Source organism: Equus przewalskii, chromosome 19 (genome assembly GCF_037783145.1).
Source record: "Equus przewalskii isolate Varuska chromosome 19, EquPr2, whole genome shotgun sequence".
Classification (NCBI taxonomy): domain Eukaryota; kingdom Metazoa; phylum Chordata; class Mammalia; order Perissodactyla; family Equidae; genus Equus; species Equus przewalskii.
The window spans coordinates 54317184-54334208 of NC_091849.1; the positions used below are offsets into that span (position 1 = coordinate 54317184).

At 38.1% G+C, this 17025-nt stretch overlaps 1 protein-coding gene across 2 annotated transcripts; it reads left to right on the forward strand.

The window, feature by feature from the left end:
* Nucleotides 1-6: 6 nt before the first annotated feature.
* Nucleotides 7-15808, forward strand: KIAA1586 (KIAA1586 ortholog). 2 transcript variants are annotated; one of them, XM_070586350.1, is made up of 4 exons: nucleotides 7-287; nucleotides 804-887; nucleotides 9971-10051; nucleotides 10935-15808. In XM_070586350.1, exons 1-4 carry the CDS (start codon nucleotides 267-269, stop codon nucleotides 13110-13112), a joined length of 2364 nt encoding a protein of 787 aa, XP_070442451.1. In that variant the 5' UTR covers nucleotides 7-266; the 3' UTR covers nucleotides 13113-15808. The 2 variants fall into 2 exon arrangements, with proteins under 2 accessions (XP_070442451.1, XP_008515930.1); XM_008517708.2 differs by lacking the exons at nucleotides 7-287; nucleotides 804-887 and adding an exon at nucleotides 3460-3808.
* Nucleotides 15809-17025: the final 1217 nt, after the last annotated feature.

Sequence of the window (17025 nt, forward strand, 5' to 3'; positions counted from 1 at the left end):
GCCACCAGAACTACAATTCCCAGCATCCTGCGCGCGAGGAAGGAAAGCCGGGAGCGAGCGGAGGCGGCTCCGGGGTAGCTGGCCCGGGCGGGCCGCTCCTCCCTTTGAAGCGGTTTTGCGCCTGTTTCCGCCCGCGGCGTCGGCGCTCACGCAGGGGCGGGTGACGGCGGCGCGGAGCGGGGCCGGGCGGGAAGGGACGTCGTGGCGGCGGCGGCGGCGGCAGGTTGAGCAGCAGCGGCGGTGCTGTCAGTCGGGCCGTCGGAGAAATGGGAGAGCCGGGGGCGGAGGTGAGCAGTCGGGCGGCGCCGCGGGTCCTCGCCGCCCGCGAGGCGCTGGCGTTCGGCCGGGGCTCCCGGAGCTCGGCGGCGGCGGCGACCCGGCCCCTCGGCGTCCCAGGGCGGGCCTGGTGCGGGGCTGCGCGGGGACCGGCGGCAACAATGGCCGCCCCCGGCCCTGCCCCTCGCCGGGCCCTCGTCGCCGCAGGCCTGCCCGGGGAGCGGCCCTTGGAGCCGGCTTGCTGTTGGGTGGTGGGCTCGCGGCCCTCCGGCCTGGGAGGGGGAGTCGGGCTGGGGGCTCGTTCTGGCGGGCGGGCCCATCCCGCGCCCGCGCCCGCGCCCGCGCCCGCGGCGGCAGGACCCGACCCCGAGCTCTGTCCTCGGCCGGGGTCGCGGGGCCTTGCGCTCGTTCGGCTTCCTCCAGAGCTTTTTGTTGAAGAAGCTCTTCCTTCTTTGTTCCTTTTGGAGAAATCTGTTGCCCCAAGCATGTGGCGGTACAGCTGAGCGTGTTCTGGCTTATTTTTATAGATAATAGAATCTGTCCCTCCAGCTGGGCCGGAGGCATCCGAGTCGACAACGGATGAAAACGAAGATGACATTCAGTTTGTTAGCGTAAGTAGCAGCGACCTTCGCGTTTCCCGAGTCCAAGACTGTGTGGTTGGTAATGAGATTGCACCTCACCTGCTCATCCATCATTCAGCAAATGTGTGTGTGTCTGACGGGTACCAGGCACTGTGAGCGTGGCCTAGCGCTATATTTCCCAGAAGGGGTCTCTGAGCCACCGCGGGAGCCATCACAAAGACGGTGGCCTAAGGTACACGTTGTGCACTCCATCACGCTTCTCCTGCCTGCATTTAGGGCCATTTTATACTCAATGTACCCAAGGTTTTGTCTCTAGACTGTGTTTTGAAATGGGGCAAGAGTAACTTTTAAAAGACGACACCCAGGTTAGGGAGAAGGGAGGGCTACTGATGAGGACAGAAGTAGAAAAGAAGAAGAAGGGTGCAGGAACTGGAAATCTGAGCGTTATGTAGCTTCATAGCGTGAAGGCAAATAGCTGCAAGACTCCTCTAACCTCTGAGATCAGGTCACACTAGTGCAGCAATTGATTGTCATAACAGAGATCCTGCATCACCAGGAACATACGATATCTGTCTGGGTTTATTCCCCTGGAGGCAGTAGTTTTCAAGTGTAATGGGCAGATTCCTGGACCCCACTCCAGACCTGTTGAATCAGAATTTCATGGTGCAGCCCAGGACTCTTCATTTTAGCACAAATTCAGGGGTATGTAGCTTTCTGAACACACTTTATAAAGTGTTGGTTTTGAAAACCAAATGGGGTGTCATTATACATTTTGGGATTATTTACCCCTCAAACTCTTATTAAAGTTTTTACAAAGCTGCTGTTTAAAGTGGTGTCTTAGCTAGCTAAAAACACTTCTTCCCTAAAACACTCTTCCTCTGATTTCTGTGATTAGCTGAGTTTGCTATTAATGCTGTATAATTTTTCTTTAAATGTGTGCTGTGTAATGTTTTTTAATTGCAATAGTAGGTTTAGGGTAACCAAGTAAATCACTTATTTTTAAAATCAGCATTTTTTGCCTAAAAATTGTAGTGTTAACATTGTTGTTGTAGTAGGGTTGTATAGTAATTCTTTACAAGATCCTTTCCTTGACATGCTTCCCCATTAATAATGCATATGATACTCTTTTCTTGACACTTGAAGTTTTATAAATTTAGGGATATCAAGAGGGGTTGTATGCTGACTCTGCCTCCCCTATGGTGAAAAGTAAGTGATATATGGAAATTGAAGACCACAGTGTCTGGTTTTTGTCCTGAAAAACATTTGGAAAGAGGATTCCATTGATCTAGGAGAAATAATTTTGGTTCCTTCTGACAGTGGGATGAAGACAGATGAATGGGACTATGATCTTGATGGTGTTTTGTGCAACTATAGGTAGCAGTGACGTGTATTTATGATCTATGTGCCTTACTTTGAGAAACATAGAAGGAATCTACAAAATTAAGGTTGTAAAAGTCAATAGCTGTAAGTTTGTGTAATACTCTGAGGAATAAATAATTATATTGTAAATTCTTTTTTCTTTTTTTTAAAGATTGGCACCTGAGCTAACATCTGTTGCCAATCTTTTTTTTCTTCCTTCTTCTTCTCCCCAAAGGCCCCCGTACATAGTTGTATAGTTGTAGGTCCTTCTGGTTGTGATGATATGGGGGATGTCGCCTCAGCATGGCTTGACGAGCAGTGCCATGTCTGTGCTCAGGATCCGAACCGGTGAAACCCCGGGCTGCCGAAGTGGAGCATGTGAACTTACCATTCAGCCATGGGGCTGACTCCTATACTGTAAATTCTAACTGAATTAATATATTAGCTTGTGTTCAGCTGAGGTTTAAAGCTCTAAATTTGAGTTTTCTTTTAAATATAGAGAATATTTTGTATCTTTGCATCCAGAGTTTTGTACATCCAGCTTGGTATAATCTCTTCTCTTTAGACTTGTTTCCAAATAGAGGATGAAAGATTTGACAGCTCCATAAGAAGTGAATTGTATGCTCTAAGTGGAATTGCAGTACCAGAAAGAACCTAGTAAAAATATTCCGTTTGCCTTTAAATGGTCCCACATAAAAAGCAATGATAATATAATTCTACTTTCAAACACATTCAGAGACAGAATTTACTTATGTAACTTCATCCTATGCTGGGTTCCACTAGGATATGCTTATTTCTCTGTGTTTTTTGTAGTACTGTCCAGGAAAGATGAAATGCTGCTGGGTTCAGTTTTCTGCTTGAGAGTTGTTCAGATACAAAAAGAACACTTTTTGTGTTGTTTTTATATTTTTTATCAAGAAGTGTATTACTACTTGATGTATTCTGATTTGGATTCCTTGGTCTTTTTGTATATATCTCATTTTCCAGCCTTCAGTCTACATTGTGGCACAGCATCCTCTTTGTGTTCTGCCATATACATAGCCCCAAACTAAACACAATATGCTGAAAGAAAGGAATGATAACAATTTGGGAGTACAAAAAGAGCCCTTGTCTTTGGTAGAAATTTTAGTGAAATATAGATACAGAAGAGTGTACTTCCTCATTGTTCTCTTGTCCTCACTCTGTTTTTGTACTGCATTACCATTTGTCTGGATTGATTATCTTGTTACTGGTCTTCCCACAGTTCATACTCTCCTGATCTTCTAGCAACACAGCTCTAATTTTGTTCCCATCTCAACGCTATATTGATTCCTTTGCCTGTAGAAAAAAATCCAGGTTTTTGACTGGGGAATTTAAGGCCTGGTTTATGTTGAAGGTAGTATGTGTGTTAAGAAAGGATAGAGAAGGTGACATCAGCATCATGGCGGAGTGAGCTTGCCCGGGACTCTGTCCACTCCAACATAACAAGAAAAAGGAGCAATCATATTCCAACAGAAAATACGCTAAAAGCACAGGAATCCTCGGAAGGTCATGGCAGCCACACGACAGTGTGTAGAGAGGCTGGATCCCCCCCTCAGAGGAGCTGGAACAGGGTAAGAAAGAACTTCGCTCCCTCCCCTAAAGACTGGGATCACTGCCGTGGGAGGCTCTGTGAGGGAGGGAGCAGTGGCGGGGTCGCACTTCCGCGAGATCACCCAGGACACCCTAGGGCCCTTGCAGCTTAGAAGGAAGCCCTCTAACCGGGCGAAAGCTTTTGCAAGGGGGACCTCATCAAGCCAAGGCCCCAGAAGAACAGATAGCAAGAGCTGATCGGTAAACTGGGGACTGCACACAGGAGAAGGCGCCCCTCTTCTGACCTGTAGTGTGCCATCTCGGCTGAAGGGGGAGGGCTCAGAATACACAGCTCTTGACCCCCATCCAGTGGCGATAGGCTGTAAATGCAACCAAATAATACCGCAGTGGGAAAACCCCATTCTTCCAACATCAGGCAGTTCATCAAATCTCCAGAACAGACAGAAAACAATAAATATCCAGAATTCATACCTGAGGACTCAGAAATAAGTAAAGTAAACTAAACGACAATGGAGTCAAAATAGCTATCGTCAGAAAACTCATTGAGGTAAAAGAGAATATAGAAAAACAATTCAGCGAGTTCAGGAGCTACTTCACAAAAGAGATTGAAACTAGAAAGAAGAATCAGTCAAAAATTCTAGAGATGAAAGACACAATGGAAGAGATAAAACAAAATACGGATTCCCTGAATGCTCGTGTGGACACCATAGAGGAGCAAATCAGCATAATTGAAGATAGACATTTTGAATTGCTCCAGACAGAGGAGGAGACAGAACTGAGACTAAAAAGAAATGAAGAAAGTCTCTGAGAAATGTCCAACTCAATGAGGAAATGCAACATAAGAATTACAGGTATCCCAGAAGGTGAAGAGAAGGAGAATGGAGGAGAAAGCATGCTCAAAGGTAATAGCAGAGAACTTCCCAAATCTAGGGAATGAGAGGGAAATGTGTGTGGAGGAAGCTTTCAGATCTCCTAGGTTTGTCAGTGTAAAAAGACCTACTGCAAGGCATATAGTAGTAAAACTGGCAAAAATGAATGACAGAAAGAATACTCAGGGCAGCAAGGCAGAAGAAAATAACCTACAAAGGAACCCCTATCAGACTTTCAGCAGATTTCTCTGCAGAAACTTTACAAAGTAGGAGAAAATGGAATGACATATTCAAAACTTTAAAAGATAAAAATTTTCATCCAAGAATACTCTATCCAGCAAAAATATCCTTCAGATATGAGGGAGAAATTAAATCTTTCCCAGACAGACAAAAGCTAAAGGACTTCCTAACCATGAGACTCCTACCCCCACAAGAAATCCTTAGGAAGGCTCTCATACCTGAAAAAAGAAAGAAAGGAGTCACAAAACACAGAGTAAGGAGACAGATAGACAGAATCAGAATAGGATAGCAAATATTCAACTATAGCATTAGGCTAAAGTGAAGGAAAACACCAAAAACAAAGACAATCTTGTCACTTGTGACAAACTCACAACACAAGTTGGAATCAGATATGAGAATAACGACTTAGGAGGGGAGGAGGGAAGGGACTGAATCAGTTTAGACTAAGGAAATAACAGGTGATCAGAAAACGGACTATGTTATCCACAAGATTCTGAATACAAAGTTCAGGGTACTAAACTACTACTAAACTAAAAAGCAGAACAGAGACACAAAAAATAAATAAGGAAAAAACAAACACAGCATAAAAAACTGCAGAATTCAATGGGTAGAACAAAACACACATGACAAGAAACAAAGGAAATGCAGGAAAACCGGAAAACGAGTGATATAATGACAGCATTAAGCCCTCATACATCAATAATCACCCTCAATGAAAATGGATTGAACTTTCCAATAAAAAGACACAGAGTGGCAAGATGGATTGGAGAACAAGATCTAACAATTAGTTGCCTCCAGGAACAACATCTCAGCTCCGACGACAGATACAGGCTCAGAGTGAAGGGGTGGAAGATGATACTCCAAGCTAATGGCAAACAAAAGAAAGCAGGTGTCACAATACTTATATCAGACAAAGTAGGCAAAGATAAGGCAGGTAAAGAGGGGCAATATATAATGATCAAAGGGACACTCCATCAAGATGAAATAACTCTTATAAATATTTGTGCACCCAACACGGGAGCACCAAAGTTCATAAAGCAACTATTAACAAACCTAAAAGAAGATATTAAAAATAACAGAATACTGGTAGGGGACCTCAATACCCCATGCACGTCAATGGATAGATCATCCAGACAGAAAATCAACAAGGAAACTGGAATTAAATGAAAAGCTAAAACAGTTGGACTTAATAGACATATATAGAACACTCCATCCAAAAACAGCAGAATACACATTCTTCTCAAGTGTGCAGGGAACATTCTGAAGGATAGACCAGACCATATGTTAGGAAACAAGACTGCCCTCTGTACATTTAAAGAAATTGAAATAATAACAAGCATCCTCTCTGATCATAATGCTTTAAAGCTAGAAATTAATTACAAGAAAAAGGCTGAGAAAGGGACAAAGATGTGGAGACTAAACAATATGCTATTGAACAAGCAAAGGATCATTGAAGAAATTAAGAAATAAACATCTGGAGACAAATGAAAATGATAACATGCCATACCAACTCATATGGGATGCAGCAAAAGCTATGTTAAGAGGGAAATTCATCGCAACACAGGCTCACCTTAACAAACAAGAATAATCCCAAATAAGTAATCTCAAATTACACCTAACTGAATTAGAAAAAGAACAAAGCCCAAAGTCAACAGAAGAGGAGAAATAATAAAAATGAGAGCAGAAATAAATGCTATTGAAACAAAAAAGGCAGTAGAAAGGATCAATGAAACAAAGAGCTGGTTCTTTGAGAAGATAAATAAAATTGACAAACCCCTAGCCAGACTTACAAAGAAAAAAAGAGAGAAAGTTCAAATAAACAAAATCAGAAATGAAAGAGAAGAAATAACAGACTCCACAGAAATTCAATGGATTATAAGAGAATACTACTGAAAACTATATGCCAACAAAATGGATAACCTAGAGGAAATGGATAAATTCTTAGACTCTTACAACCTCCCAAAGCTGAGTCAAGCAGAAACAGACAATCTGAATGGACCAATCACAAGGAAAGAAATTGAAACAGCAATCCAAAGCATCCCAAAGAATAAAACCCCAGGACCAGATGGCTTTCCTAGGGAATTCTACCAAACTTTCAGAGAGGATTTAATACGTAGCCTTTTCAAGCTATTCCAACAAATTAGGGAGGATGGAACATTTCCTAACACATTTTACGAGGCCAATGTCACTCTGATAGCAAAGCCTGACAAGGACAGCACAAAAAAGGAAAACTACAGACCAATATCGCTGATGAACGTAGATGCAAAAATTCTCAACAAAATTTTGGCAACCCAAATTCAGCAATTCATTAAAAGGATCTTACATTACGATCAAGTGGGATGCATACGAGGGATGCAGGGATGGTTCAATATCCACAAATCAATCAATGTGATACGCCACATCAACAAATTGAGGACTAAAAACCACATGATCATCTCAATAGATGCAGAGAAAGCATTTGACAAGATCCAACAGCCATTTATGATAAAAACTCTGAACAAAATGGGCATAGAAGGAAATCACCGCAACATAATAAAGGCCATATATGACAAACCCACAGCCAACATCATACTCAATGGGCAAAAACTGAGCACCATCTCCCTGAGAACAGAAACAAGACAAGGATGCCCACTATCACCACTCTTATTCAACATAGTACAGGAGGTTTTGGCCAGAGCAATTAGGCAAGAGAAAGGAATAAAAGGAATCCAAATAGGGAGGGAAGAAGTGAACCTCTTGCTGTTTGCAGACAACCTGATCTTATATATAGAAAACCCAAAAAAATCCATTGGAAAACTAATAGAAATAATTAACAACTACAGGAAAGTTGCAGAGTACAGAGTCAACCTACAAAAATCTGTTGTTTTTCTATACTCCAATAACGAACTTACACAAAGAGAACTCAAAAATATAATTCCACTTACAATCGCAACTAAAAAAATTAAGCACCTAGAAATAAATTTAACCAACATCACTAATCATCAAGGAAATGCAAATCAAAACTTATACAACGAAAACTATAAGACATTACTGAGAGACATTGATAATGACTTAAAGAGATTCCTTGCTGATGGATTGGAAGAATAAACATAGGTAAAATGTCCATACTACCCAAAGCAATCTACAGATTCAGTGCAATCCCTATCAGAATCCCAATGACATTCTTCAAGGAAATAGAGCAAAGAACCCTAAAATTCATATGGGGCAATCAAAGACCCCGAATTGCTAAGGCAATCCTGAGAAAAAAGAACTAAGCTGGAGGTATCACAATCCCTGACTTCAAAATGTACTACAAAGCCATAGTGACCAAAATGGCAGGGTACTTTTACAAAAAGAGACACACAGATCAATGGAAGAGAACTGAGCACTCAGAAATAAAACCAACATCTATGGTCAGCTAATCTTCGACAAAGGTGCCAAGAACATACAATGGAGAAAAGACAGTCTCTTCAATAAATGGTGTTGGGAAAACTGGACAGCCACATGCAAAAGAATGAAGGTAGACCACTGTCTCACACCATACACAAAAATAAACTCAAAATAGATCAAAGACTTGAAGATATAACCTGAAACTATAAAACTCCTGGAAGATAAGATTGGCAGTGTGCTCTTTGACATCTAACAAAAAACGATCTTTTCAAATACCATGTCCTCTCAGACAAGAGAAACGAAAAAAATAAAAAGTGGGAATTCATCAGACTAAAGAGCTTCTGCAACGCAAAAGAAACTAGGATCAAAACAAAGAGCCACCTACCAATTGGGAGAAAATGTTTACAAGTCATATATCTGACAAGGGGTTAATCTCCATAATATATAAGGAACTCACAGAAATGAGCAATAAAAATGCAAACAACCTGATCAAAAAGTGGGCAGAGGAGATGAACATTTTTCTAAAGAAGATATACAGATGTCCAATAAACACATGAAAAGATGTTCAACATCACTAATCATCAAGGAAATGCAAATCAAAACTATACTAAGATACCACCTTATGGCCTGTTAAAATGGCTATAATCACTAAGACTAAAAATAACATGTTGGAGAGGGTGTGGAGAGAAGGGAACCCTCACACACTGCTGGTGGGAATGCAAACTGGTGTAACCACTATGGAAAACAGTATGGAGATTCCTCAAAAAACTAAAAATAGACCTACCATATGACCCAGCTATCCCACTACTGGGTGTCTACCCAAACAGTTTGAAATCAACAATCCAAAGTAACATATGCACTTTTCATTGCAGCACTTTTCACAATAGTCAAGACATGGAAATAACCCAAGTGCCCATCGACCAATGATTGGATAAAGAAGATGTGGTGTATATATATACATATATACAATGGGATACTACTTAGCCAGAAAAAAAAAAAATTCATCCCATTTGCAGTAACATGGAAGGACCTAGAGGGAATTATGCTAAGCAAAATAAGCCAGACTGGGAAAGACAAACACTATGATTTCACTCATACTTGGAATATAATCAAGTACTGGGACAAAGAAAACAGTTCAGTGGTTACCAGGGGAAGGGGCGTGGCAGGGCTCTGGGGGTGATGGGGAGCACTTCTGTGGTGACAGTCAAGAAACAATGTACAACTGAAATCTCACATTGATGTAAACTGTTATTAACTCAATAATAAAAAAAAAAGGATAGAGAAGATTCAGGGTTTGATTGTTTAAGGATGTGGAGGATGAAGTGGAGCTATCAAAGAATTCCATGATTTTGAGTTTAGATATCAAAGATTATTGATAACCACCCCAGTTTAAAAATATTGTACCCTGATATCTGTGTCTTTTTAACACTGTCCCTGTACTATTTCCCATTTCCAAAGGAATCTACATGGCTTTATTCTTCTACATGGATTTAGGCCCTTTGTGGGTTTTGTCATCGTTACATATGCATCTATTCTGAATCTTCCTGTGCTGCTTTTGTTTCTGATTATTCTGTGCCACCTGCTAGGCTTCACCTCACAAGAATTCTTGCTAATTCCAACAAAAACAACCCTGCTGATTGTAAATGCAAGTTTGGTTTGAGTGATTGTTCATGAGTTGTATATTTGCTCACTTCATTTTTTTAGGAAGGACCATCAAGACCTATTCTTGAATACATTGACTTGGTCTGTGGTGATGATGAAGAGCCTAGCACTTACTATAGTGACGTACGTATATTATATTTGTTTTTTCAATTCTATCATTAAATGCAATAGTGTGCGTGCTCGTAAGAACCAATTGTTAAATTTTCAAGCACTTTGTGAGCTGATTGCTAAACATAGCCATTATTAAAAATTAACGTATATAAACTTACAAGTAAATAAATTATTGTTACCTTTAAGGTAATACTCAGAACTCACTATATCCTAATATCTATGCACTTGAAGTTATTTACATCTATTATATCTGTATGCTAGGAATACTATCTAACAATGTGCTCCTGCAGCATGATGGAAGTACTTACACCAAGGTAATCGGCAAACAACAAATCGCCTTGATTTACTGTTTGTTGATTGTCTAAACTAAAGAAAATGATAGATAAAATGTTATTACAGATTAGGTCTAAAAATGTGATACGTCGATATGTCTCTTAACTGTTAGACTGTCTGCTGTATGAAAAACTGAGGAAATCTTGCAATATTTGAAAACTCTTCATTGCTTCAACAAAAAGGTTGATGTTGTCATTGATGAATGAGTGGAGTTCTGATATACATCTTCATTTTTTCACTTTCATCTTATTAATGTAAATGAAAATATCAGCCACTCTTCACATTATAAATCATATGAGCAACTGCTTTGTTGAATTGGGTGATAACCAAACATTCAGTCAGATTTTGTGACATTATTGGCTATAGAGTTTTAAAAAGTGATAGTGGCTTTTTGAAGAAATAGCAAGTCATATTGAAATTATATGTATAAACAAAATCAAGGCAGGTATTTTAGTTTAAAATTTATTTCTAAAAGTGTATAAGGATCATTAATATAACTTTTTATGTTAATCCTTAAAGTGTTGTTAGGAATTTTACTTACATATGTAAAATTATTTTTCAGATTCTCTTCCCTAAAATGCCAAAACGACAGGGTGATTTTTTGCATTTTATAAATGTGAAGAAGGTGAAAACAGACACAGAAAGTAATAATAGGAACAAAAATCACCGTGGATTGTCTAAGTCAAAGGAATCAAATTTCAAATATGTTGAACAACCAGTCATTGAAGAAAAACCATCATGTTCATCAAAGGAAGAAATAGATAATCTTGTGCTTCCAGATTGTTGGAATGAAAAACAAGCACTTATGTTTACAGAGCAGTACAAATGGCTTGAAATAAAAGAAGGTAAATTAGGATGTAAGGATTGCTCAACAGTTCGGCATTTGGGATCAAAAGCAGAAAAGCATGTCCATGTGTCCAAGGAATGGATTGCATATTTAGTAACTCCTAACGGCAGTAATAAAACTACTAGACAAGCTTCTCTGCGGAAAAAAATCAGGGAACATGATGTTTCTAAAGCCCATGGTAAAATTCAGGAATTGTTAAAGGAATCAGTTAATGGCTCGATTTCTAATTTAGTGCATAAACAAAATAATAAAAATATTGATGCTACTGTGAAAGTTTTCAATACTGTTTACAGTTTAGTAAAACATAATAGACCTTTATCTGATATTGAGGGGGCAGTAGAATTACAAGAGGAAAATGGAGAGGTCAATTGTTTAAATACACGATATAGTGCAACAAGAATAGCAGAACATATTGCAAAAGAAATGAAGATGAAGATATTTAAAAATATTATAGAAGAGAATGCCAAAATCTGTATTATAATTGATGAGGCATCTACAGTTTCAAAGAAAAGCACGCTAGTAATTTATATCCAGTGCACAGTTCAGTCAGCTCCTGCACCAGTCATGTTATTTGTTGCTTTAAAAGAGTTGGTGTCAACCACAGCAGAGTGTATTTTCAATACATTATTGAGTACTTTAAATGATTGTGGCTTTACTAATGAATATTTAAAAGCAAATTTAATCGCATTTTGTTCTGATGGTGCTAATATAATGCTGGGAAGAAAATCTGGAGTAGCTACAAAGTTGTTAGAAAATTTTCCTGAAATCATTATTTGGAACTGTTTAAACCATCGATTGCAATTGTCGCTTGATGATTCAATATCTGAAATAAAACAAGTTAATCACTTTAAAATATTTCTTGATAAAATTTATTCCATTTATCATCAGTCTAATAAAAGTCAAAACAAGCTTTTAGAAACTGTACCTAAAGACCTTGAAATTGAAATTGTTAAAATTGGCCGGGTAATGGGACCAAGATGGGCAGCGTGTAGTTTACAAGCTGCTACTGCTGTATGGCGTGCATATCCTGTATTATATATGCATTTTTCTCATTCTTATTCTGGTTTAGCAAAGAGATTAGCTAACATTAATTTCTTGCAAGACCTTGCTTTAATGATTGACATTCTTGAAGAATTTTCATTACTTTCAACTGCATTGCAGTCAAGATCAACTAACATTCAGAAAGCACAAAAATTGATCAAACGTACCATAAGAGCTTTGGAAAATTTAAAAATTGGTACTGGAAAGCATGAATCTCAAATTGAAGGTTTGATTAAGTCAGATAAGTTTAAAGATATTCCATTTAACAAAAGTAATGAATTTAATGCCCTTCCTAGGAATATGTTATTAGAAAATATAATTCAACACATGAACTTACGTCTCTTATGTGACAGAAACCATGATGAAAGTATTTTTAATTATTTTGATGTGCTAGAACCTTCTACATGGCCCTATGAAGAAATAACTTCACCATGGATAGCTGGTGAAAAAAAATTATTTCATCTCTGTGAAATTTTGAAATATGAGATTGATTTGAATGATTTTCGGGAATTTGTAAGTAATAATATAAAATCAAACAATGTTTCAATTCCTACAAGTATACAGAAAGCTAAAAAGATAGTTAGCACTATTGCAGTCAATAGTGCTGAAGCTGAAAGAGGTTTCAATTTAATGAACATAATTTGTACAAGGGTGAGAAATAGTCTAACAATAGATCACATATCAGATTTGATGACAATAAATTTGTTGGGGAAAGAGTTAGCAGATTGGGATGCAACTCCATTTGTAAAATCCTGGTCAAATTGCAACCATAGGTTGGCTACAGATACAAGAGTTCGGCAAAAATCAAAAGCCTTCTGTGAGAATCGCTTGGCTATATGGAACTTAGAATAGAGTATTGTGTGCGCTTTTATCACTTGTAAATTGTATGCTACACATCTTTTAGATACATACATATATTTTTTTTTGAAAGCCAGTTGTTAAAACTCTTTTCAGCACATTGCTGTTTAAAAGGCATTCTCCAAAGACAAAAAGTTGATGATTGCTTTTAGGAGCTATAGTTTTTTAGAGATTGGTCCACGTCTGCTAGAGTGGGCCATAAAATATATTCCAAGGAGTGCTGTACAGAACATAGAACAATTTCCACTTTTCTTTGTTTTACTTTGAGTAAAGATGCAAGAGAATAGCAGAACCCAGATAAGTTCTAAGCTGGAAGTTACATCAAATAAAAGAAATGGAGTTAAAACTGCAAGCCTTTTGGCTGTGCTCTTTCTCATTTCCATATCTGCACTAATACAGTAGCCACTAGCAACATGTGACTACTAAGCACTTGAAGTGAGTGCAGTAGGAATAAGAAAGTAAATTTTTTATTTAATTTTAATTAAATATATAAACTAACAGAGTAAAATATTTTTAACTCAACTCTTCTTTTAGAAATACATTTGTTACCTTGCTTAAGATGTGATTGTTGTAGTGTGTCTGTCAGATTCATGCATCATGTCTGGTATCACATAAACACATCACTGATTGAGTTGGTGTCAACAGATGGATTCAATGCAAATTATTTTTTCTATGAATCGACGTAACTTTATAGCATGTTTATCTGAATATTTTATACAGACAACAGGAATAACTGAAACTTATGTAAACCATAAGGTAACTAAATTGAAATACTTAAATTATAATTTTTCTAGTTTAGACATGAATATGAACAAATTTTAAAATTCAAAATGAAGGCATACTGGAAAAGAAGTAGAGATGCAGAAGCTAGGACTACAACTGGAACAGTAAACAGACTGGAAGAAGATTCATTGCAGATTTTATGATGAATGACAACTGCAGTTTACTGTGGCAGAGAAACACAAGCTGTTACTTAAGACAGTAAAAGGGGATAATATTGAGACAGTTTTAGCAAGTGCATAATCATTGAATGAATTTTCAAAGGTCAAAAGTTAGTTGCCTGAAATCAGAATTAAATGTCCAACAAAAATTTTTTTTAACAATTTTTAAAAGGATTGAGCTTGTAAGTTTGGCCAGATATAAAATACTTGGATTCTTCCATGAAAAAAACTAGTTTTAGATGGGTAGATACTAAAATTATTTCAGTTACAGAAATTCTTAGAAAATTATGAGTTAAACCCTCCAAATGTTTTGTTAAAAAAGTGCCAAGTCTTGGGGCTGGCCCCGTGGTCGAGTGGTTAAGTTCATGCGCTCCGCTGCAGTCGGCCCAGTGTTTCGTCAGTTCGAATCCTGGGTGCGGACATGGCACTGCTCATCAAACCACGCTGAGGCAGCGTCCCACATACCACAACTAGAAGGACCCACAAGGAAGAATATACAACTATGTACTGAGGGGCTTATGGGGAGAAAAGGGAAAAAATAAAATCTTTAAAAAAAGAAAAAAGTGCCAAGTCTTTAGTTAAGTCACCAAACATTGCTTGTAGAATACAGGACAATTGTAGCCACATCAAAGATTGATTCAAAATCTGAAAAATGACAAGTGCTTTTCTTCAGCTTTAAATGAGCTGTGTAATATGAAATGGTGCCCAAGTAATACTAGGAGTACATTTTATCTCATAGTACTTAAACATTTAAGAAGAAACCGTTTCAATTCATGGCCTAAAAAATCAAACTTCTGTAGTTATTTTTTAATCTTTTATATTTGTCAGAAGACTTTCAGCTAGATGAGAAAAAAATTTGTCACAATAATAGCATTCCAGCTAGGTTAGGTCAAAAGTTAGATTTCATTGGAATTTTTGAATGATCCTAATGTTTCCCTTATTTCTTCATTCTACTCTATGACACAGTTTGAAAATATTTGTGCTCAGTTTTCCAAAATAGTCTCTACGACAGGCACCATGGGTACATTTGTTAAGTGATCATTATATGAGTGAAAATGCTATGAATCAACATCAGCTGATAGGATTGCTGAAAGAATTAAAAGACTGAATTTAATGATTTTGTGTGCTCTGCCAGTTGGTTGAATTGTGAAAGAGTTCTACAAAACTTACTGTACTGTTAACAGCAGCTCCAGGTTTTCTTGCAACAAAGAAATGCTAGCCAAATATTTTAATAATCAAGGAAAAGATGGCAGTTTGCTCCCCAATATCACATGACAGATGAATGATCTAAATTTGAAGCTCCAAAGAAAGGAAAAAGCCTACTTGTGCACTATCTAGACAAGTACTAGAATTTGTTTTGAAATTGAAACTTGTAAAAGTCAACAGTTTTACACATTTTTCTAATATGAATCAGTATGCACAAGATTTTAACTGTATTTGACAGTTATGTAAATTTACTACAAAAATTAAAAGAAAATTTTGAAAAATGTTTCTTGATAAATTTAGAGTTGCTTTGGGGCTGGCCCCGTGGCCGAGTGGTTAAGTTCGCGCGCTCCGCTGCAGGCGGCCCAGTGTTTCGTTGGTTCGAATCCTGGGCGCGGACATGGCACTGCTCATCAAACCACGCTGAGGCGGCGTCCCACATGCCACAACTAGAAGGACCCACAACGAAGAATACACAACTATGTACCGGGGGGGCTTTGGGGAGAAAAAGGAAAAAATTAAAAAATCTAAAAAAAAAAAAAAAAATGCCAAGCTTTAAAAAAAAAAAAAATTTAGAGTTGCTTTTTGACTTACTTAACTCTGAATTCAGTGTTAACAATACTGAGCTACACAAGATTTACTGAATTTACTTAAATTGGACAAATGTAGTTTTCAAACTGATCAGCTTTGGCTCTGAAGGCAAGTCAATTATTTTTAAAAAGATGAACGGGATCTTTTTCAGTGTGAATGAAAATAACAAAGGAAAATGATTTTCTTTCAGCTACTGGAAGACTTAACTGTGTTTAGAACAATTTGGGTTTATGAACCTACTTTTTCAACTTTAAATTTTATGAAATTTGTATACAAGTCAAGTATTTGTGATAAAGGCGTTCAGAGAAGTTGAGATGTGCTTTAAGTGTAAAATACACATCAGATTTTAAAGACATCATGTAAATTATCACATTAATAACTTGATAATATGTTTAATATTTTGGATATATTGAGTTAAATAAAAATATTAAAATTGATTATATCTGTTTTTTTCTTTAGGATACAAATGTGACTTAGAGCTCTATTGGACAGTACTACCCTATATAAATGGTTACTCTCAAATCTGGTTTCCTTCAATCCAGACCTCACTCTTGATTTAAAGATCCATAGTCAACTGCCTTCTCATCATTTTCACATTGTTCCATAGGTATCTCAAACTGAATATGTCCACAGCTGAATTTATCAATCCCTTACTATATCTGTTTTAGAGAATGGCACTACCACCCACCTTGTTGCTCAAACTAGAAACTTAGATGTTCAAACCTGTCTTCATCTCCTTGCCCTGTCTCTTCCACCTTTTAATTTTTCTCACTATCCTCACTGCAGTTGTCTTGGTTCAGGCCATTAGTTTTTTTGCTCAGAGTCCTATAACAACTTCCTAACAAGTCTCCCTGCCTTCATTCTTGCCCCTTCTTAATTCATCCTCCACACTAACTCAGAAATGGCCATTCTAAAACACAAATTTATAATCTTGAATACCAAGAAATCTGGAGATGGCTGTAGACTTTTTCTTGAGTAGCTCAGTGGTCACTGCTGTGTTATCTGGGATACTTTTGGTCTTTCCCTTAGGATTACAGGATGGCTGGCATGGTTTTAGACATGCTGGATTTGAGGCAAGAAGGCAAGGGGTAGAGCGAGCCCTGTATACTCATCAGCAAATCAAAAGCTGTGGCAGAAGCGTTTTCAAGTAGATTTACATTTCACTGGCCAGA